Source organism: Brassica napus, chromosome C5 (assembly GCF_020379485.1).
Source record: "Brassica napus cultivar Da-Ae chromosome C5, Da-Ae, whole genome shotgun sequence".
Lineage (NCBI taxonomy): Eukaryota > Viridiplantae > Streptophyta > Magnoliopsida > Brassicales > Brassicaceae > Brassica > Brassica napus.
In genome coordinates, this window is record NC_063448.1 from 44354623 (window position 1) to 44370271 (window position 15649).

Genomic DNA, 15649 nt, shown 5'->3' on the forward strand with positions numbered 1-15649 from the left:
CAATTAATTTTGTATATTTCCTATAAAAAAAACACTATTACCTATACACCTAACCATATTTCAACCAATAGAAAAATAAATTTTGCATAAAATTAATAAATTTTGTATTGAAAATCGAAAATGACACTTATTTTGTAACGAAAAAAATTCTCGAAAATGACACTTAATATGAAACGGAGGGAGTAATTGTTTTTAATATGAAACGGAGGGATTAATTGTTTTGTTATAAAATAAGTATTGTTTTAGAATTTGAATGCAAATTATGTGACTATTTTTTTCTCTACATAAATTAAGGAAAATAAAATGAACAGAATTTTTATATTAAATAAGAGTGAAACTGAACATTTGATTTATTTTTAAGTTGGTGTAAAAAAAAAACTAGAAGGTCATGCTGTTTAGGGGACCATGCTTGACCACGTTTCCAAATTCCAACACAATCATCTTAGACGTCTGATTCAGTGAAGCCACAGTCGATGTTATCTTATTTAATTAATTAATTTAAATCTTGAAAACAGAAAATTACGAAAAAGAAACTGTCAGAAAATAAATTTCTTTTGGACAATAATATACATAGAAAACACTACACTTTCACTCATTTGGCAAACCTTGTGGGGAGGGGTATGTATATATATATATATATTTACAATGGTGCAAGATCGAAATTTGTTTATGTACAGAGACAAACTGAATGATTCTATAACTTTTTACCAAAATTATCCCATCTCTATGATTTTTCGAGGGGAAAAAGAATGGTTCTGCACTTCACTCTATCCAAAACCTATACACCTGCAAGAAAATGAAACATTGCTGAAATTAGGGAACCAAGAAAAAATCCATACAATTAGCAAACTGTTTATTTTCGAGGTCTATAAGAATTGAGAACACCTAAACCGGTTTAGTGTACTTACATGCTATATGTAGAAGACAGGGACCTGACACTAACATGGATAATAATCTGTAGCAACATATTAGAAACACGAGCAGTAAATGGTTAAAAGCCTGGTTTCGTTTCTCAATCCGCTAGATGAATATTACCGCAACTGCAATAACAATCTAAGAATGGCCTAAAATTTACCGTGGCTTTATCTATGTTGGTCTTGTTTCCTTTGCTTATCTGGTCCTAAGTACTTCTCCATGGATTCCTTTTTATGTTCAGGATCAAGACTGAAAAATCCCCAAAGACTCTTTAGTACTCTGCAAAATAACATTACAAAAAGAGTTGAATATAAACTGACCTATTTCTGATGCCAACAAGAGCGCTATGTACCGCCCTAACACAAGCTGAAGCAGGTGCTATAGCAGCTGTTGGAACTCCCTGAACAACTGTTACAAATGTTGATCCAGCTCCGTCTCCACGTTGATACTTTTTTAAAGGCGTGCGGACTAATGCAGAAGCCGTCTTTCCTATTCCATCACCGATGTTCTCGCATGCCTATAAATGTAAACATCTGATTCAGAAGCGGACGAGGGATCATTTGAGCAGAAACTCAAGACATGTACTAATCCTTTACACTCACCTGACGCATGCCTTGCTTAGCGTTTCTCGGCTGATTATGTCTAACATTCGTCTTCATTTTGCCCTGGGGCTGTGGCGATGATGGTGCACTTGCTAATATATATTCTGCTCTCAACAAAATATCATGAGCCCCGGCTGCCAAGTGAACACCAAGTCCAACGGCTTCCAGTGAGATGCTTCTCAGAAACGCAATAGTACCTGAAAATTGATAATTCCAGATCAGTCACACGTACCATCATAGTAAACACACAAACTCTAAATTCCTGGATGAACCAAACACATAAGTTTGAAGTTATTTTTAGGGATAGTACTAATATTATTAACCCTGTTCTAGTGGAGTGAGATTGACACCATAGACCATTTATGACCAGCTCCACTTTTGCAAGTGGTTTTTTAACAGTTATAACCATATATGATAACATAAAGAGCACCATAGATAGGTTAACAGAAAAGAATAAGGAAAACAAGGAAAAATAATAGTGAAAATTGAACATTGAGCCCTTTAACTTCACGCCTTACCTCTTTGGACTCCCTTTACTAGCCTTCGATCTTTTCTGTAACTTTGAACAGGTGAAGAGACTAGCTTCGTAGCAGCAGCATAAAGAGCAGAAAGTGATCTTACTGTTGGGATACCCTTCAACAGTTGATGAATCTAAAAATACAATTACAGAACATTGAAAAGCTTGCGAGTCTGAACCGATAAAAAGGATGATTATTAATGCTATGAGAAACGAACCTGATTCTGAGATATATCTTCCAACCACTCTCCCACTACAGTCTCGCATACATTACCCCAGCCGTAGATTCCAGCAGCATGCACATGTTTGAGCTTTAGTTCAATACCCTACATATGTTCCTCTATGAGTAAACGAAGCTGAAAAAAAAAATTTGAATACACAAGCTCAAAATTTGTGTTCCTTACCTTCCAGGGAACAAGGTTCACTAGCTCTGCATATTTCCCTCCAGTTAGTGCTGCTAGATCAACATGATGTGGACTGTAGTCAACTCGAACAGTAACAGGCCATATGTCGAATTTCTGCAAGTAAATTTCCCTAGTCAGATCATTTTAACAAAATCAACCTCATAGAAACATATTTCCTCAGAAAATGAAAACACAAATATATCTTTACTTTAGCTGAGAGACAAAAAAAAAAAAAAGTTTATTTTTGGAGACATTAACATGATTAGTATCGAGCATGAAAACACACCCTATCCCTATACATATTTTATACACGTCCTAGGAAGATAATGCGTGAATATTTCTCCTCTACCATCATATTGGCTTACAGGAAGAAAGAAACTTTATTAACCTGAAAATATGGAAGAAGCGCTTCTTCTATGATATTATGTCCGTTAACAGAAACCGACAACGCTGAACCACCTGAGTCTCCGACGGAAACAACAGGCTTTTCTAGGTTGTTAGCTCCAAAAAAGCTGATGAGAAAATCCAGTTGACTTTGATGAAGATGCAACAGTATAGGGAGTAAAGCAACACGTAACCTGTGAGGAAGCAGTTAATGAGTTAAACGAAATAAAGGGTTCATATACCATAAATAGAAAGTCCATATAAGTTGTAATGTAACACCAAAATCTATTTAAGGGAAAAAGATTAACGTAGCAGAAATAACGTAGTTCAAAGTTTACTAAGATCCTTATTCTTAGACATAAAAAGGTAAGTATAACACAGTAGAATAATAAAAAAAAAGCATACCGGTTTTCCTCAAGTGGCGTGTCAGGGTCAGGTCTGACAGCTTTTAATTCAACCTTGATTGCATTTGCAGACGAATCTCTTGGGTGATCTTTTGAGTTGTAATATCCAAGCACCTACGAACAAGTTCAATTATCTACTCAGTTACTTTTAGTATAACCAATCTTATGACATTTAAAGGTGAAAAAATATCAATTACCGTTCTCCATGGTGCATCTTTGCTTCTATCATAAAGATAAAATTCTTGGACCATGAGGCATAGCTTAGAGGTGCATGTTCCACCAATTGGGAAGATCTCATATAGGCACTGCACCCCAGATAGTTCCAGCTCAAGGCAAGAACTTGTATCCCGGCCCACTATACTTTTATGAACTTCACTTTTCTTTCCAGAATCATGCCAATCAGAGCCAGAGTAAATCCTCCATTTGATGTCGATGTTTTTCAGAATTACACGTCCATTAGCTGTTACTGTAGAATGAGACGTCAGGCCAAAAGATGAAAAATCTCCATCCAGCATATGTTCCTCATGATCTTCCTCAGTTGCTTCTGACACATGGTCTTCTAAAATTCTTATGGAAGTGTCATCATACCACCCAGAGTTTCCTCTACTCAAATCAGTCTCAAGAAACACTTGTCTCCCAGATGAATCCCCTTCTTGAGGTACCTCTGACAAGGGATGGAACTCAGAAAAACAATAGTCTTCAATAATTTCAGGTAGGCCATCTCTTTCAAGGAATATTTGGCTGCTTTCTGGTTTCAATCTGGACGATGACTCACCAATGAACTGATTAGAAGGTGGTTCCTCAGGAGTAGCAGGTACCCAGTTAGGTGCATGCCCATAAGGGGACATATAGTTATTCTGAGATTCGAAAGAGTCGGACTGACTACTAGGATTGACATCAAATTGGAAAGCATCTTCATTTATTTCGCCCATCAAACCAATGATTCCTGTTTCAGTTTCGGAGCCAAATCTTAGGTTTTTAATTTCTCCACTTGAACCAGAGCTACTGAGTGTATCGCTGATGTCAAAAGCATTCCTAGCATTCGCTTGCTGAATGTTGTCCCATCGAGTCTGCAAGTGCACAGCTGATTCCTCCAAATCAGGAGCAAACAACTGTTGGAGCTGCGTGGCCAAGCGAATCAAACCAGAGGTTGTGTCACTGCAAGTTTCAATTAACAAGTGAGATTTTGAACACTCTAACTCCCAGAGAAGGCCACTTTCAGAGTTTGTCCTTAGAGTTGCTTCAATTAAAGCTTCAGTAGCAACTTTAACATAGCCAGTCTTATGAAGATTAGCTGAACTGTACGTTCCATCAAGTCTTCTAAGGTCTAAATCCAAGGACAGGAGAAGCCCAAGATCTTGAATCCTGATTCTGTAGTCATTTCTTATGGAATCAACCAGACTTGTCTTTGAAAGGCTAAAAGAAGATGCCGCTACCAGACAGGCCACCCACGGATCACTTGATTGATGTAAATGATCTGTATTCTCGTGGTGGGGCTCATAGCTTATACCAACATCAACCAAATTAAGAGTAAACGAGGAGCTACTAGATGAGCTGGAGTTTCTCTCTTCAGAATTTGTCTCAACTTGAGAAGTGAAAAAAGAAGAAGCCACATCTATCCAATCCAGGCGTCCCCCTACGGCAGAAATCGTACAGCCCCTGACAGATATTGCTAAATAATCGTAACAGGCCCCAGGCTCATGTAAGTTCAGAATATCTAAGCCAGCCAACCTTGACGATAATGCATTTGAACCTCCTCCATTACCGCGCTTGATGGCAGAGTTGCTACACGAGATTAATTGCAGCTCTTGATCATGTAGACCGGTGACAGAGCCCCATAGGGTGCCTTCCCCATGGGCTAACCAAAATAAATCAGCACCAGAGATACTGCCAAGATTTGAGACAGACATAAGATTTAATTTTTGAACGTTCAGGTTTAACTGAATCCATGATCCTGGAAGCTCAATCTGAAGTTGATTTTTAATGTCCATTCGAGGTTCTGGCCTAACGAAGATGTCAACAGAATCACATTCCACAACCAGACACGCTTGACACACAACAAATTCCTCTATCTTCTTAAAGGCACGTTCCTCTTGTTTCTCACTTGTATTGGCTACCATACGTGATAGCCAATTTTTTGCCAGATCTATGAGATTACATAACTTGCTGTATTGCCAACTATCTAACCGGATGGTAAGTGGAAGCAAATGAACGTAGAGGCAGAATGAAGAAGCCAAAAATATCTCTTTCCTGGTTTGAGAGTAGATGTCTTCTTGATCTTTGGCAGTAGCAACAGCAGCAAACTCAAGGCCGTTCCTCCTAGATTTATCTGTTTGAATAGATTCTTCCTGCGTAGCCAGCATCTTAGCTCTCTCCACTAACCAAGGGCTAATGATAGTTTCATCTTGCCAAAACATACCAATAGTTGAAAGTTGGTGACTAGTTCTATTGTTGGTAAGTAAAATACTATATGCAGAGAATTCACCCCCTGATTCAGAATCTTTATGGTCAGAAGTGACCATATAAATGCTAACATCTCCAACACTGAAGCATATGGAGCGAGCAGCCGATGTAAAGTACTTCTCCCCTGGACTTCCTTCCTTACGCCTTTCCTTGTCAGAAGGTAGAGAGGAAGATAAGTCGACTACAATAAAATGTTCGCCAAGCGAGCTACACAACCCTTCTGAAATGGGGAAGCACAAAATCGCTCGAGCATTCCCGATTGACACGCTACCTCGCAATCTTTCTGATTTAGAAGAGGATGCAACCTGATTCCTTTCATGACTAGTTACGGGGATAGATTCTGACACATCGTTGAAGAGATTTACCAACATTTCTACTGAATGAAGGTTCAACCAGAGTGTGGTAGGTGGCAAACTCAGCGAGAATGAGTTTGATCCTCTAAGGTTGGCTTTGGATGATTGGAAATTGACAGTAAACTGAAATCCACTCCCCCCTGCAGCTATAACTAACAATGTCTTGACTGCAGAACCCTTGTTACGAAAGAGGAAGCCATCAGAAACTATCTCGCTTAATTTTTCGGAAGCAGCATTCATATCAGCCCAGGCAGAGGGAGGAAGTGTACTCTGAACTTTGGCTTGTAAATCCTTAATCAAACCACTCTGATATTCAGAATTAGCGGTGTCAACAACATTTCCAGCTTGATAATAATCAGCGATCTCCACGCTGTTCACTTCTGCTTCTAACCTCATATTCTGAGGGGATACCTGTTGAATTATTGAATGTTTTTGAGGTAACTTGCACAGATACTAATGAGGGGAGGAAACACAGTTCATCAAAGTAATTACCTGAAAAGACACAGAAATATCTCTGAGTTCTGCGCCTAAGTAGTGAATCCCCGTGGAAACATCCTTCCAAACGTTTTCATCTTGGAAAAACAGTACCACCGAAACTCCAGCAAAGGATACCTTACAACTAGTTTCAACGTGCTTCTGTTCTGCATATTGATGAGAATAGTTGCACATGAAGAAGAACTGATTAGTAGAGTACAAAGCATATGAACAGGAAACGATGCAGGCCTATGTAAATAAAAGCTACAGATATTGCAGAGAGTTTATTACATGCATATGTAAATCAAAGCTTGATGGCATGGAAAGAATAAACAGAAAAAGAAACTAATATTATAATATGATTACCAAAAAACCGTTTCAGAAAGATCACATTTAAACATAATTCAGGAAAAGAATATTACCAGAAGGAAGAAGTAAAGACCCAGAAGCAAGGCTAGATGCCGCATTGATAGCTGTGAAAACAGAGGATGTCCAATTCCACATTCCTTGGCTTCCAAAAGCTGATTGGTAACTCCTCATTGCATCAAAACATTCAAAGAACTGGTCCACACTGTAGGGAACAAGAAGATATAACACGGTTAAGAGAGCTCATTTAAAAAACAAACTAAGGATATAATCGTGTCCAGATTGTGACAAAAGATGAAGATACAAGTCAAGCAAAGGATGCAATACCTTGCACCAATATCAACTTCTCCATCCTCTTCTTTCTTACTGAAGGAAGACGGGAACCAATCTGATATGAACTGTAACTCAGGTGTAATATCCGGCTCGCCTTCTTGTCCACCTGACAAGGATGACGTAGCTGGAGGCGTTACCATTACATTAGTAGGTACCGCAGGTGAACCCAACGATAAATCAGAATGCGAAACTGAAGGACAACAGTCTGATCCGAAACTACTGAAATTCTTCCACAACCGCAAGAACCATCCAATTGTAGAAGGTTGAAACCGCACTTCAACAGGATCAATAGAAATATCAGCATCCACTTTGCGAATGTCTAAGGAACCATTCTTCCAAGGTATACTCAAATTCACACTCCCTGAAAAGCCACCTCCTTCGCCTGTCATGATCACATCATTTGACATGTCGCCATCATCATCATCATCATCATCATCATCACCCATATGTAAAAGCTCTACAGCTGCTCCTTGAAACTTCACACAGTTTCTCAGTCGATTAATACCGAGGAAACTATCAGGGGACACTTCACTAGTCGAAACTCTCTCCTCTGAAATTCCACACTCTATCTCCGCCATTCTAAGCACCAATTTTGGCCGTGGACCACCAGCTTCATTCCGTTCTTCGCCAAAATCAGGATCAAACGCTATGATCAAATTCTTAACTTTGACATGGAAGCTCGTAAGAAACCATTTAACAATCTTCGCAACAGTCTTAACTCCTTCATGAACATCAACAGAGGCAGACTTAGCAGCGTTCACCAACATCTCACTCTCATGAGTTCCTAGTCCAATACGTGAATCATCCCTAGCAGAAGAGGAGGTGCTGGGCTCATTTGAAGAAGAAGAAGTACTCTCCAAACGTGGCGCAAGAACAAGCTCGACCTCGTCTAGCTCAACTTGACAACCATTAGTCTTCCAAGGCATCTTAACTAACAAAGAACCAATCGAACCTTCCTTTATGAGCAGCGGAGCATCAAACTGGAATCAAACACCAAAACAATCAAAAAGTTTTAAACTTTGATGAATCTATAATAAGTTCAACGACAAGTAAAACTGCCATCAATTCGATAACTTAGAGCATCAATTGAGAGATAAACCTTGTCATTGAAATAGTCAACGTTGATAGCGAGATCGGAGAGCTGGATTGTGCCATCCCTAAGCTGGATATCGAGCTGATCGAGGTCGATATCGCCGAGTATGAATTTGCCGAGTTTCTTCTTCAATAAGAATTTGACGACCCTCTTCACGGCCCACCTTGAGAAAGCAGCCTCCGCGAAGTTCCATGGAAACATCGTGTTCCCCCCTGCCGATCAGAGAATCGACTCCAAGAGGAGTCTAGTTTTGGGATTTTATGGAAATTTAGGGTTTCTCGAGTTCGCGGGGGAATTGGAGGAGGATGATGATGAGGGAGAAAGTTGGTGATTGCGGAGAGAGAGAGAGAATCGAAAGCAAAAGTGAGTCACGGTTTTGGATTTGCCGTGTCGGGAACCTCTTTCCCTGTCTCTCTCTCTATCTAGAAATTTTATATAATTATCTAGTCAAACTACATAAAAATATATATTTATCAATATATAATTATTTATTACATAAAATTTTACACTAAACATCAATAAATTTTGAGAAAAAGACAAAAAATATCACTAAACCAAGTTTATGTTCCCAAACTAGCACTCAAGGTCAAAAGTCACAAAAATAGCACTTAATGTTTTATCAAAAGTCACAAACTTAAGGTTTAGAATTAAATGGTGGGATTTAGAATTTAGGGATTAGGGTTTAGAGTTTAGGGTTTAGGGTTTAGATTTTAGGGTTTAGGGTTTATGGTTTAGGGTTTAAGGTTTAGGGTTTAGAGTTTAGGGTTTAGGGTTTAGAGTTGAGAAATGAGGTTTTGGGGATAAGATTTCAAATTTTGAAAAATAAAAAAATTAAAATTTTCAAAGGATAAACTTAGAAAAGTGCTATTTTGGTCATTTTAGTTTTTGAGTGCTATTTTTGTAATATAAACTTAGAAAGATGATATTTTGGAGATTTGCCCATAAATTTTCCTTGTATTTATATCAAGTTAATAATAATTTTTTTCCACTTTAAACCAAAAATATCTTAGCGATAACTACATCTATATATAGAACCACCATTTTTCATATTTTTTATAGGTCAATTGTCAATAGTAGCACTTTTTGAAGTTTATGTCTCAAAAATGACACTAGAAGGAGAAAGTCACAAAAATAACATTCATTAAAAGGTAAAATATCCTTAATACCCTTGGTTTAAAATTAAATAAACAAACAAAAATAAATAAAATAAAAATAAGTGTAATGAAATGAATTTTTTTTTTATAGTTTCAGATTATATGTTTTCAGATTCGAAATTTTATAATAAAAAAAAAAATTTCGAACTTTTTTTTTTATTTTTTTTTCAAATTTTCTTTTTATAATTTAAAAATACTTTTGAAACTGTTTTTAAAATTTTTATTTTTATTTTAGTATTTATATTTTATAAAAATTTAAACTCTAATTCCAAAACCCTACCCCTTAACTCTAAACCTTAGAGTTTGGATTAATTAACCCAAATGATATAAGTGTATATTTACCTCTTTAATGAAACTTATTTTTGTGACTTTGAGCCTTGAGTACTACTTTGAGAACAAAAACTTGGTTTGGTGCTATCCTAGTTTTTTCTCTTTTTTTATACGTATCACGAATTTGAATTTATTACCAGAATTCATGATAATATTAATTAGTAACTTTGAAATCTCAAAGTCTAAACAGTGCATGTTTAAGCACTAAGCACGATGTAATACGTTAACTGGTCATGACTCATGAGTTTCATAAATACTTTTTTAGTCCTACGTAATTTACAATTAGATTCTGTATTTTTTTTTTAGCTTTTTAAATGAACTTGGTGAGGTGACACGCTTTACAGAAAATTCCAAAGGGTGGTTTTCAAATCAAAAGAATCTACAAAGACACTTCCGGGTTTGGACTAAGGAATAAGAAACAAACCTTTAAAGATTTTCCTACATAGTTGGCTAAACAAGAACAAAGGCTAGAATGAACTCATGTTCCTATAGTTTGATGCTACAACTTTAGTTAGATCAAACATCATTCTGCGATATACTGTGCTTTGTTTCTAGGAAGATCGTATCATTTCTGTATTTGGATATCGCTTTGGCAGAATCTCCACGATCCATCTTCTTGCTTCTTCAGAGTATAGCGGATCTTGTAAGTGCTACACAAAATATACGAAACCCAAGCATCAGCGAAAATACGCACTCAGTCCACAAAGTCAAGCAAATGTTTTTTTACCTGTAATATTTTGCGTTTTTGGGCTGAGACTCGTCAACTAGTTCTGCTGCTTCCTCTAGAAGGGCCTCGATTTCGGCCGTCTCACCAGCAATACTACCATCTGTGGATATGTGTGCTTGCAAAATCTCAAGATTAAGCAAAACGAATCTCCAATAACAAGATTTAGCTTTTGCTGTTTGCGCCAACGTTTGCCACTGCAAAGTCCACATTACCCGAAATAAGAACAAATGAGCATACCCTGACAGACATTTGCAACGTATACAACAACGTAGACTCTGATGAATCTAAATAACGATCTAAAACTTGACCTAGTGGCCACGCAAGCTATTTCTAATCTAGAGGTCAAGGTTCAATCGCCGGTCTATGCAGCACTGTTTTTGTTTCATCCCAGTCTTACTACGTGTTCAAAATGTAACCTAACGGCAAAATATCAATTTTCTACATCTTATTCCGGACCTAAGCCGAACTATTGATTGATTTGTACTCAAAGATTGACGCTTAACCAAATCACTGAAACTAAATCAATTAAGCACAGAAACAGATTAAATGTGGAGAAACAGTGACCTGGACAAGCATGGCTTCGTCAAGGACTTCAGGAAGGCTATAAACTTGATGTGTAGGTCCAAGAGCTTCAGCTTTAATATTTTCCCACTGTCTCACAAGCTCTTCGGCGTCTTCTGTAAGCATAGGTCTTTTGTGAACTTCCGAGGTGGGATGAGACAATGTAGCCGATAGACCAGAGCTTTTTAGATACAAGGCATCCGAATGTTCCCCATGATGCCTCTTCAACATGTCCAAGAGTGTTTTGATGTTGCCCACGACACCCTCTCTGTTCACCGAAGCAAGGTTTCTTCTGAAATTCCCAGAATCTGATTCCAAGTGCGGCTTTGCAGAACCCCATGTAGGCAGGCTCTGAAATCTAGCAGACCTAATGCCTGTTAGCTTTAGAGAGAAGAACACGGTGCAGCCTAATAAAGCAGCAACAGATACCCTTTGGATCAAACTGCTCTGAGAGAGCCAACCATTCCATATTTTATTTTGCTGTAAACCAAGGTTCCTTTTCAGTTGAACCGATGGCCTACTGGCACCGCTTTCATCAATATTCTTTGTTGATGCTACTGGGCTCTGCAGATTTGTTGGTGCCAATTGCTCGACAGATGTATAAAGATGTTGTGACGAGTTCATGAACTGCATAGAGGAAATCGGTCTTTGGTTCGTCTTGTGATTAATAATTGGCAGTGACCCCATTTTCTTGTTCTCTGGATATTTTTTTTCAGCCCGGAAAAAGTTGGCCTGCATAAATTGTACGTATAAATATGCTTCTGCTTAAATATAGAACTGGTTTACAGAATCATTCAGTGATCTGGTTCTTACCAAAGATGGCGAACAACCCCTTGTGTCTGGAAAGTTGGCAAGCACTGAATCCTTTAGCCACGCTTCCTGGTTAATTTTATTAGGTAGTACGTAAAAGGTCAATATCAACTTTTATTAAAGAAAATTACAACTAAAAACGATATACATATACAAAAGCGTATGCAAATGTAGCAAAAAGTTAAATTGAATGAATCAATCAAAGGAATTACCCATGATCATTTTTTCATAAAAAAAGCTTATGTCAACTAAATGGAAACTGAAGGCCATACGCAATGCTGTTAAAGCAGATTCTATGAATTTTACTACTGCACACTCAACATCTCTATTTTCATTGTTTCAGTCAATGCTTGAGAACATAGCACAATTCATATTTCATTAAGTTGATCATGCCATTTATATCAGGGAGAACCATCAGCCAAGGAATAATTACGTCTGCACTCCTAGCAACATACAGACACAAAATTCTCGGTAAAAGACATCAGGTTTACCAACGATGGTGTTGCAGAAGTAGTTCTCAACTCTTTCCCCAAGATCGAATTACGAACCGCAGAGTCTGAATTTGAATCCAGCTGCTTAAGTTTTTCAAGGGTCTCAGCCTCGGAACCCTGTGTTATCCAACATGTAGGTCCAGTAGTACTTAATTAAATGTACAAGACATGAATCTTGCGGAGCAGGTGATTTAAGTAAATTTGAAGTGCTTAAGATGCAACGACACATTGGAAAGGGAAAAAGTACCTGGTTTAGAAGAAATGAGCAAAAAGCTTCCTCAAATTTCAGATCAACACCTTCTGATGCTATTAGACATTCGCATATAGATTTTGCTTTATTAATCTACACAAACATACTGAATGTTATACTTTATAAACGAACAGACTAGAAAAATGAACCAATTAGTTAAAATTTATCAAACGATAGAAAAGAGTTACATACCTTATCAGTTTGCTTGACTGAAAATCCAACAGCGATATGAGCAACCAACACCATGTAGAAACAATTAAAATCAATTACTACTCTTTGATTGTGGGATTCAAGTGATTTTTTATTTTTCCGTGTAATGGCCAAGGTATCCCATGGAAGGAGATCAACAATCTCTGTGGCCAGTAGCCTGCTAATTGCCTGGCTCAAAAAGCATGGCCAGTCTTGAATTTGACAGGAAGCTTCAACATCAAGGCCTTGTCTCAGAAGTTCACGTAGCGCTGCAACTGCACCTCGTCTCCTCTCCGCATTTTCCGGCAAGGGAGGTAGGCCCAGTAGATCTAATGTGCATGGTGCTGCAAGCTCCTCCAAGGACTCTTCTATCTAAAATTTTCAACTTAAATCACTTAAAAATGGTGGTAGATTTTGTTTTTGGATAATACGAGCGAACTTACATATGAAGCTCCTCATCATTACTAGATAAGGCATGCTAAGCAAGTGACAGAACTAAAGGTAAACACAAGTAGCCTAATCAGGCCTGATGCAACGCAGCTATTACCTGAGATAACAATGCAAGTTTCCCAAGAGTAACTTTACTCTTCAGAAAAGACTGAGCACGAGCAAGAGCTTCAAATCCTTGAGAGACTTTGTTCGCCTCGAAAGCATCCTTGGCGACCGCGCACTTCATGGAAAAAAAAAACAACCATAACATAAAAGAAAAGCAGAAAGTTAGTGAAAACTGGTAACTAGTTTCCATCCCTGGTTTACTGATCTTACCTCAGAAAGTGCCATAGCCAAAAATATATCATGAATATATGGCTTTGAATCAAGGTGCCTGAGAACAGACCGGCCAATATCCAGCACAAGTTTTTCTTCTCCAACCTGAAGCATAGTAGCTCACATCACCGGTTTATCTCCTATCCAAAATCCTTTATATCTTAAGCTCAAAAAGGCACAAAACTTGAGAGGGAAATCATCAAAATCCCTCTTAAATCTCGTAGCAAAAAGTTTAAATTTGCATTTAAACGAGGTAAGGTACCGATAGAAAAGGTACAAGACATCTGCAGGGACATAATCAGTAGTAATACCTCTTGAAGAAGGCAGAGAGCAGCAGGCAACCAAGCCCATGGGATTCTAAGAGGAGATTTAGGAGAAATATTTTCTTTAAGGTTACCAGCATACTCTGGTTCAAAGAGAAGTTTATCCCTAACATCCATGAGAAGATCCTGCACATTAAAGAGACGAAAGCTTTCACATAATAAAAAATGGTCAGATCCTATGAAGCACTTGAAACAGAATCAAACTCTGTATAGGACTTGAACCTGGCGAGCTGCAGCAGCTTCCATTGTATAGCCCTCTTCAGCATCAGTCTTTTTCAAATTCAACACCGACTTAACGACCTCGTCTTTCTCAGCTTTTTCAGAAACTCCGATAAGCTACAAGATTCAATTCCATTGACAGCAGCAAAATTAACTTAGCCAAATCAATAGTTTCTCAACACTGACTAACACGAACAGCTACTTCAACAAGAATTCCACTTAACCTAAGTAATGATTTCGATAATACCTGGTAACACGTAACCGGGATCTCGATTGTGGATGTAGATGCAGCGAGCGAAGAGGTACGAGACGGAGCATTATCGAAGACATGTGCACCACCAGCATTCAACCTCCTCCGCCGCAAAGAGCAACTAAAACCGTCGAATTCTCCGGGATCAGAACGCGCGACGAGAAAACATGAGATCTGAACCTCCGGGGGATGTAGGATGATGCTGGTGCCGCGATTGGAGATTCCGCGGAGCAGAGAAGAAGAAGAAGGGAGAAGCGGAAACGTGTAGAGCACTGGCATTGCTGAACCGCAGCTTCAGAGGACGACTGACTCCTAGAAGAAGAAGAAGAGTGAAGGTAGAATCATGGTATGGGTTTTTACTCAGAAAATTGACATTAGTGTTGATTCGCTGATTTATTTCGATAATTGACGATAAGGAAACCCGCTGAACCAGGCAGAGGCTTCAGGGTGGTGACACATGACGTGACCACACGCCTCTTGGAATTTTGACATGGGCCTTTTAGACTTCTTACTAGCTTTACTTTCGGCCCATATTTAAAATGGGTATTTTGTGGATGTGAACACATGTTTGAAGGGGGAGGTCAAACACAGAAACTTTAGCTAAATAAACCAAAAGTAGCTTACTGATTTAGGTTTCTAGATTTAATTTCCAAACTATATTTTTGAAAGCGCGGGATTTATTTCTTTTTGAATAATTTTTTGTCAAATTTTGTTAATTATAAGATTATGTACTTTTATATAAGATAATCTAATATATTTCCAATTTGTTGATTTTTTTTTATTTTAGTAATATACGTATATGTTGGACATGATATTAAAAGAAGTATGTATACTCTTAGAAATTGTGTTATGAGTTTTAAAATAAACATTAAATATATAGTAAATTTTTTAAAAGTCGCATAGAATTTATTTTTTTTTATAATAAAATTTTAACTAAAACTAATTTATAATACTATTAATACTATTAATGATTATGAAATTAATTAAAGCATTATTTTATTTAAAAAATTAAAGTTTCAATAAGATTTTGTTAGATTTTCACAATTGATTTTGTTCTAACTAAAAATAAAATTTAAATTTGTAGATAAAATGAATTTATCATTAATGAATCAAAAATTTACAAGTATCTATTGGATCCAAAATTTTTCTACCCTAAAAATCAGAACCGAAAAGAACTGATCCGAATAGACCCAAAACCGAAAAGAACCTACCCAGATAGACCCGATCCGATAAGAACCAATTCACACCCGACTTAAAAACATGAATATCCAA

At 37.6% G+C, this 15649-nt stretch overlaps 2 protein-coding genes across 2 annotated transcripts; both read right to left on the reverse strand.

Annotated features, from left to right (window-relative positions):
* Positions 1-534: 534 nt before the first annotated feature.
* Positions 535-8715, reverse strand: LOC125575127 (autophagy-related protein 2-like). The gene is made up of 15 exons (XM_048756580.1): positions 8315-8715; positions 7210-8195; positions 6939-7087; positions 6535-6683; positions 3424-6453; positions 3228-3340; positions 2827-3016; positions 2439-2552; positions 2253-2360; positions 2036-2168; positions 1518-1714; positions 1236-1432; positions 1076-1164; positions 909-955; positions 535-786 (listed from the first exon to the last, which is right to left on the reverse strand). Exons 1-13 carry the CDS (start codon positions 8507-8509, stop codon positions 1083-1085), a joined length of 5643 nt encoding a protein of 1880 aa, XP_048612537.1. The 5' UTR covers positions 8510-8715; the 3' UTR covers positions 535-786; positions 909-955; positions 1076-1082.
* A 1414-nt stretch (positions 8716-10129) lies between these two features.
* On the reverse strand, positions 10130-14748 carry LOC111204775 (plastid division protein CDP1, chloroplastic). Its single transcript, XM_048756984.1, has 12 exons — positions 14375-14748; positions 14131-14244; positions 13897-14034; positions 13586-13690; positions 13368-13490; positions 12824-13192; positions 12629-12724; positions 12382-12498; positions 11894-11959; positions 11084-11812; positions 10520-10713; positions 10130-10442 (listed from the first exon to the last, which is right to left on the reverse strand). Exons 1-12 carry the CDS (start codon positions 14654-14656, stop codon positions 10358-10360), a joined length of 2418 nt encoding a protein of 805 aa, XP_048612941.1. The 5' UTR covers positions 14657-14748; the 3' UTR covers positions 10130-10357.
* Between the last annotated feature and the right edge of the window lie 901 nt (positions 14749-15649).

Excerpts from the sequence above, each read along its gene's own strand:
- LOC125575127 (XM_048756580.1), bottom strand. The coding sequence starts at position 8,509 with ATGTTTCCATGGAACTTCGCGGAGGCTGCTTTCTCAAGGTGGGCCGTG. Across the intron at positions 3,341-3,423 it reads AAGATGCACCATGGAGAACG|GTGCTTGGATATTACAACTC; the intron begins GTAATTGATATT and ends ACTTGTTCGTAG. Across the intron at positions 3,017-3,227 it reads ACGCCACTTGAGGAAAACCG|GTTACGTGTTGCTTTACTCC; the intron begins GTATGCTTTTTT and ends GCTTCCTCACAG.
- LOC111204775 (XM_048756984.1), bottom strand. The coding sequence starts at position 14,656 with ATGCCAGTGCTCTACACGTTTCCGCTTCTCCCTTCTTCTTCTTCTCTG. Across the intron at positions 12,499-12,628 it reads GCTCATTTCTTCTAAACCAG|GGTTCCGAGGCTGAGACCCT; the intron begins GTACTTTTTCCC and ends TGGATAACACAG. Across the intron at positions 11,960-12,381 it reads CTTCTGCAACACCATCGTTG|GAAGCGTGGCTAAAGGATTC; the intron begins GTAAACCTGATG and ends AAAATTAACCAG.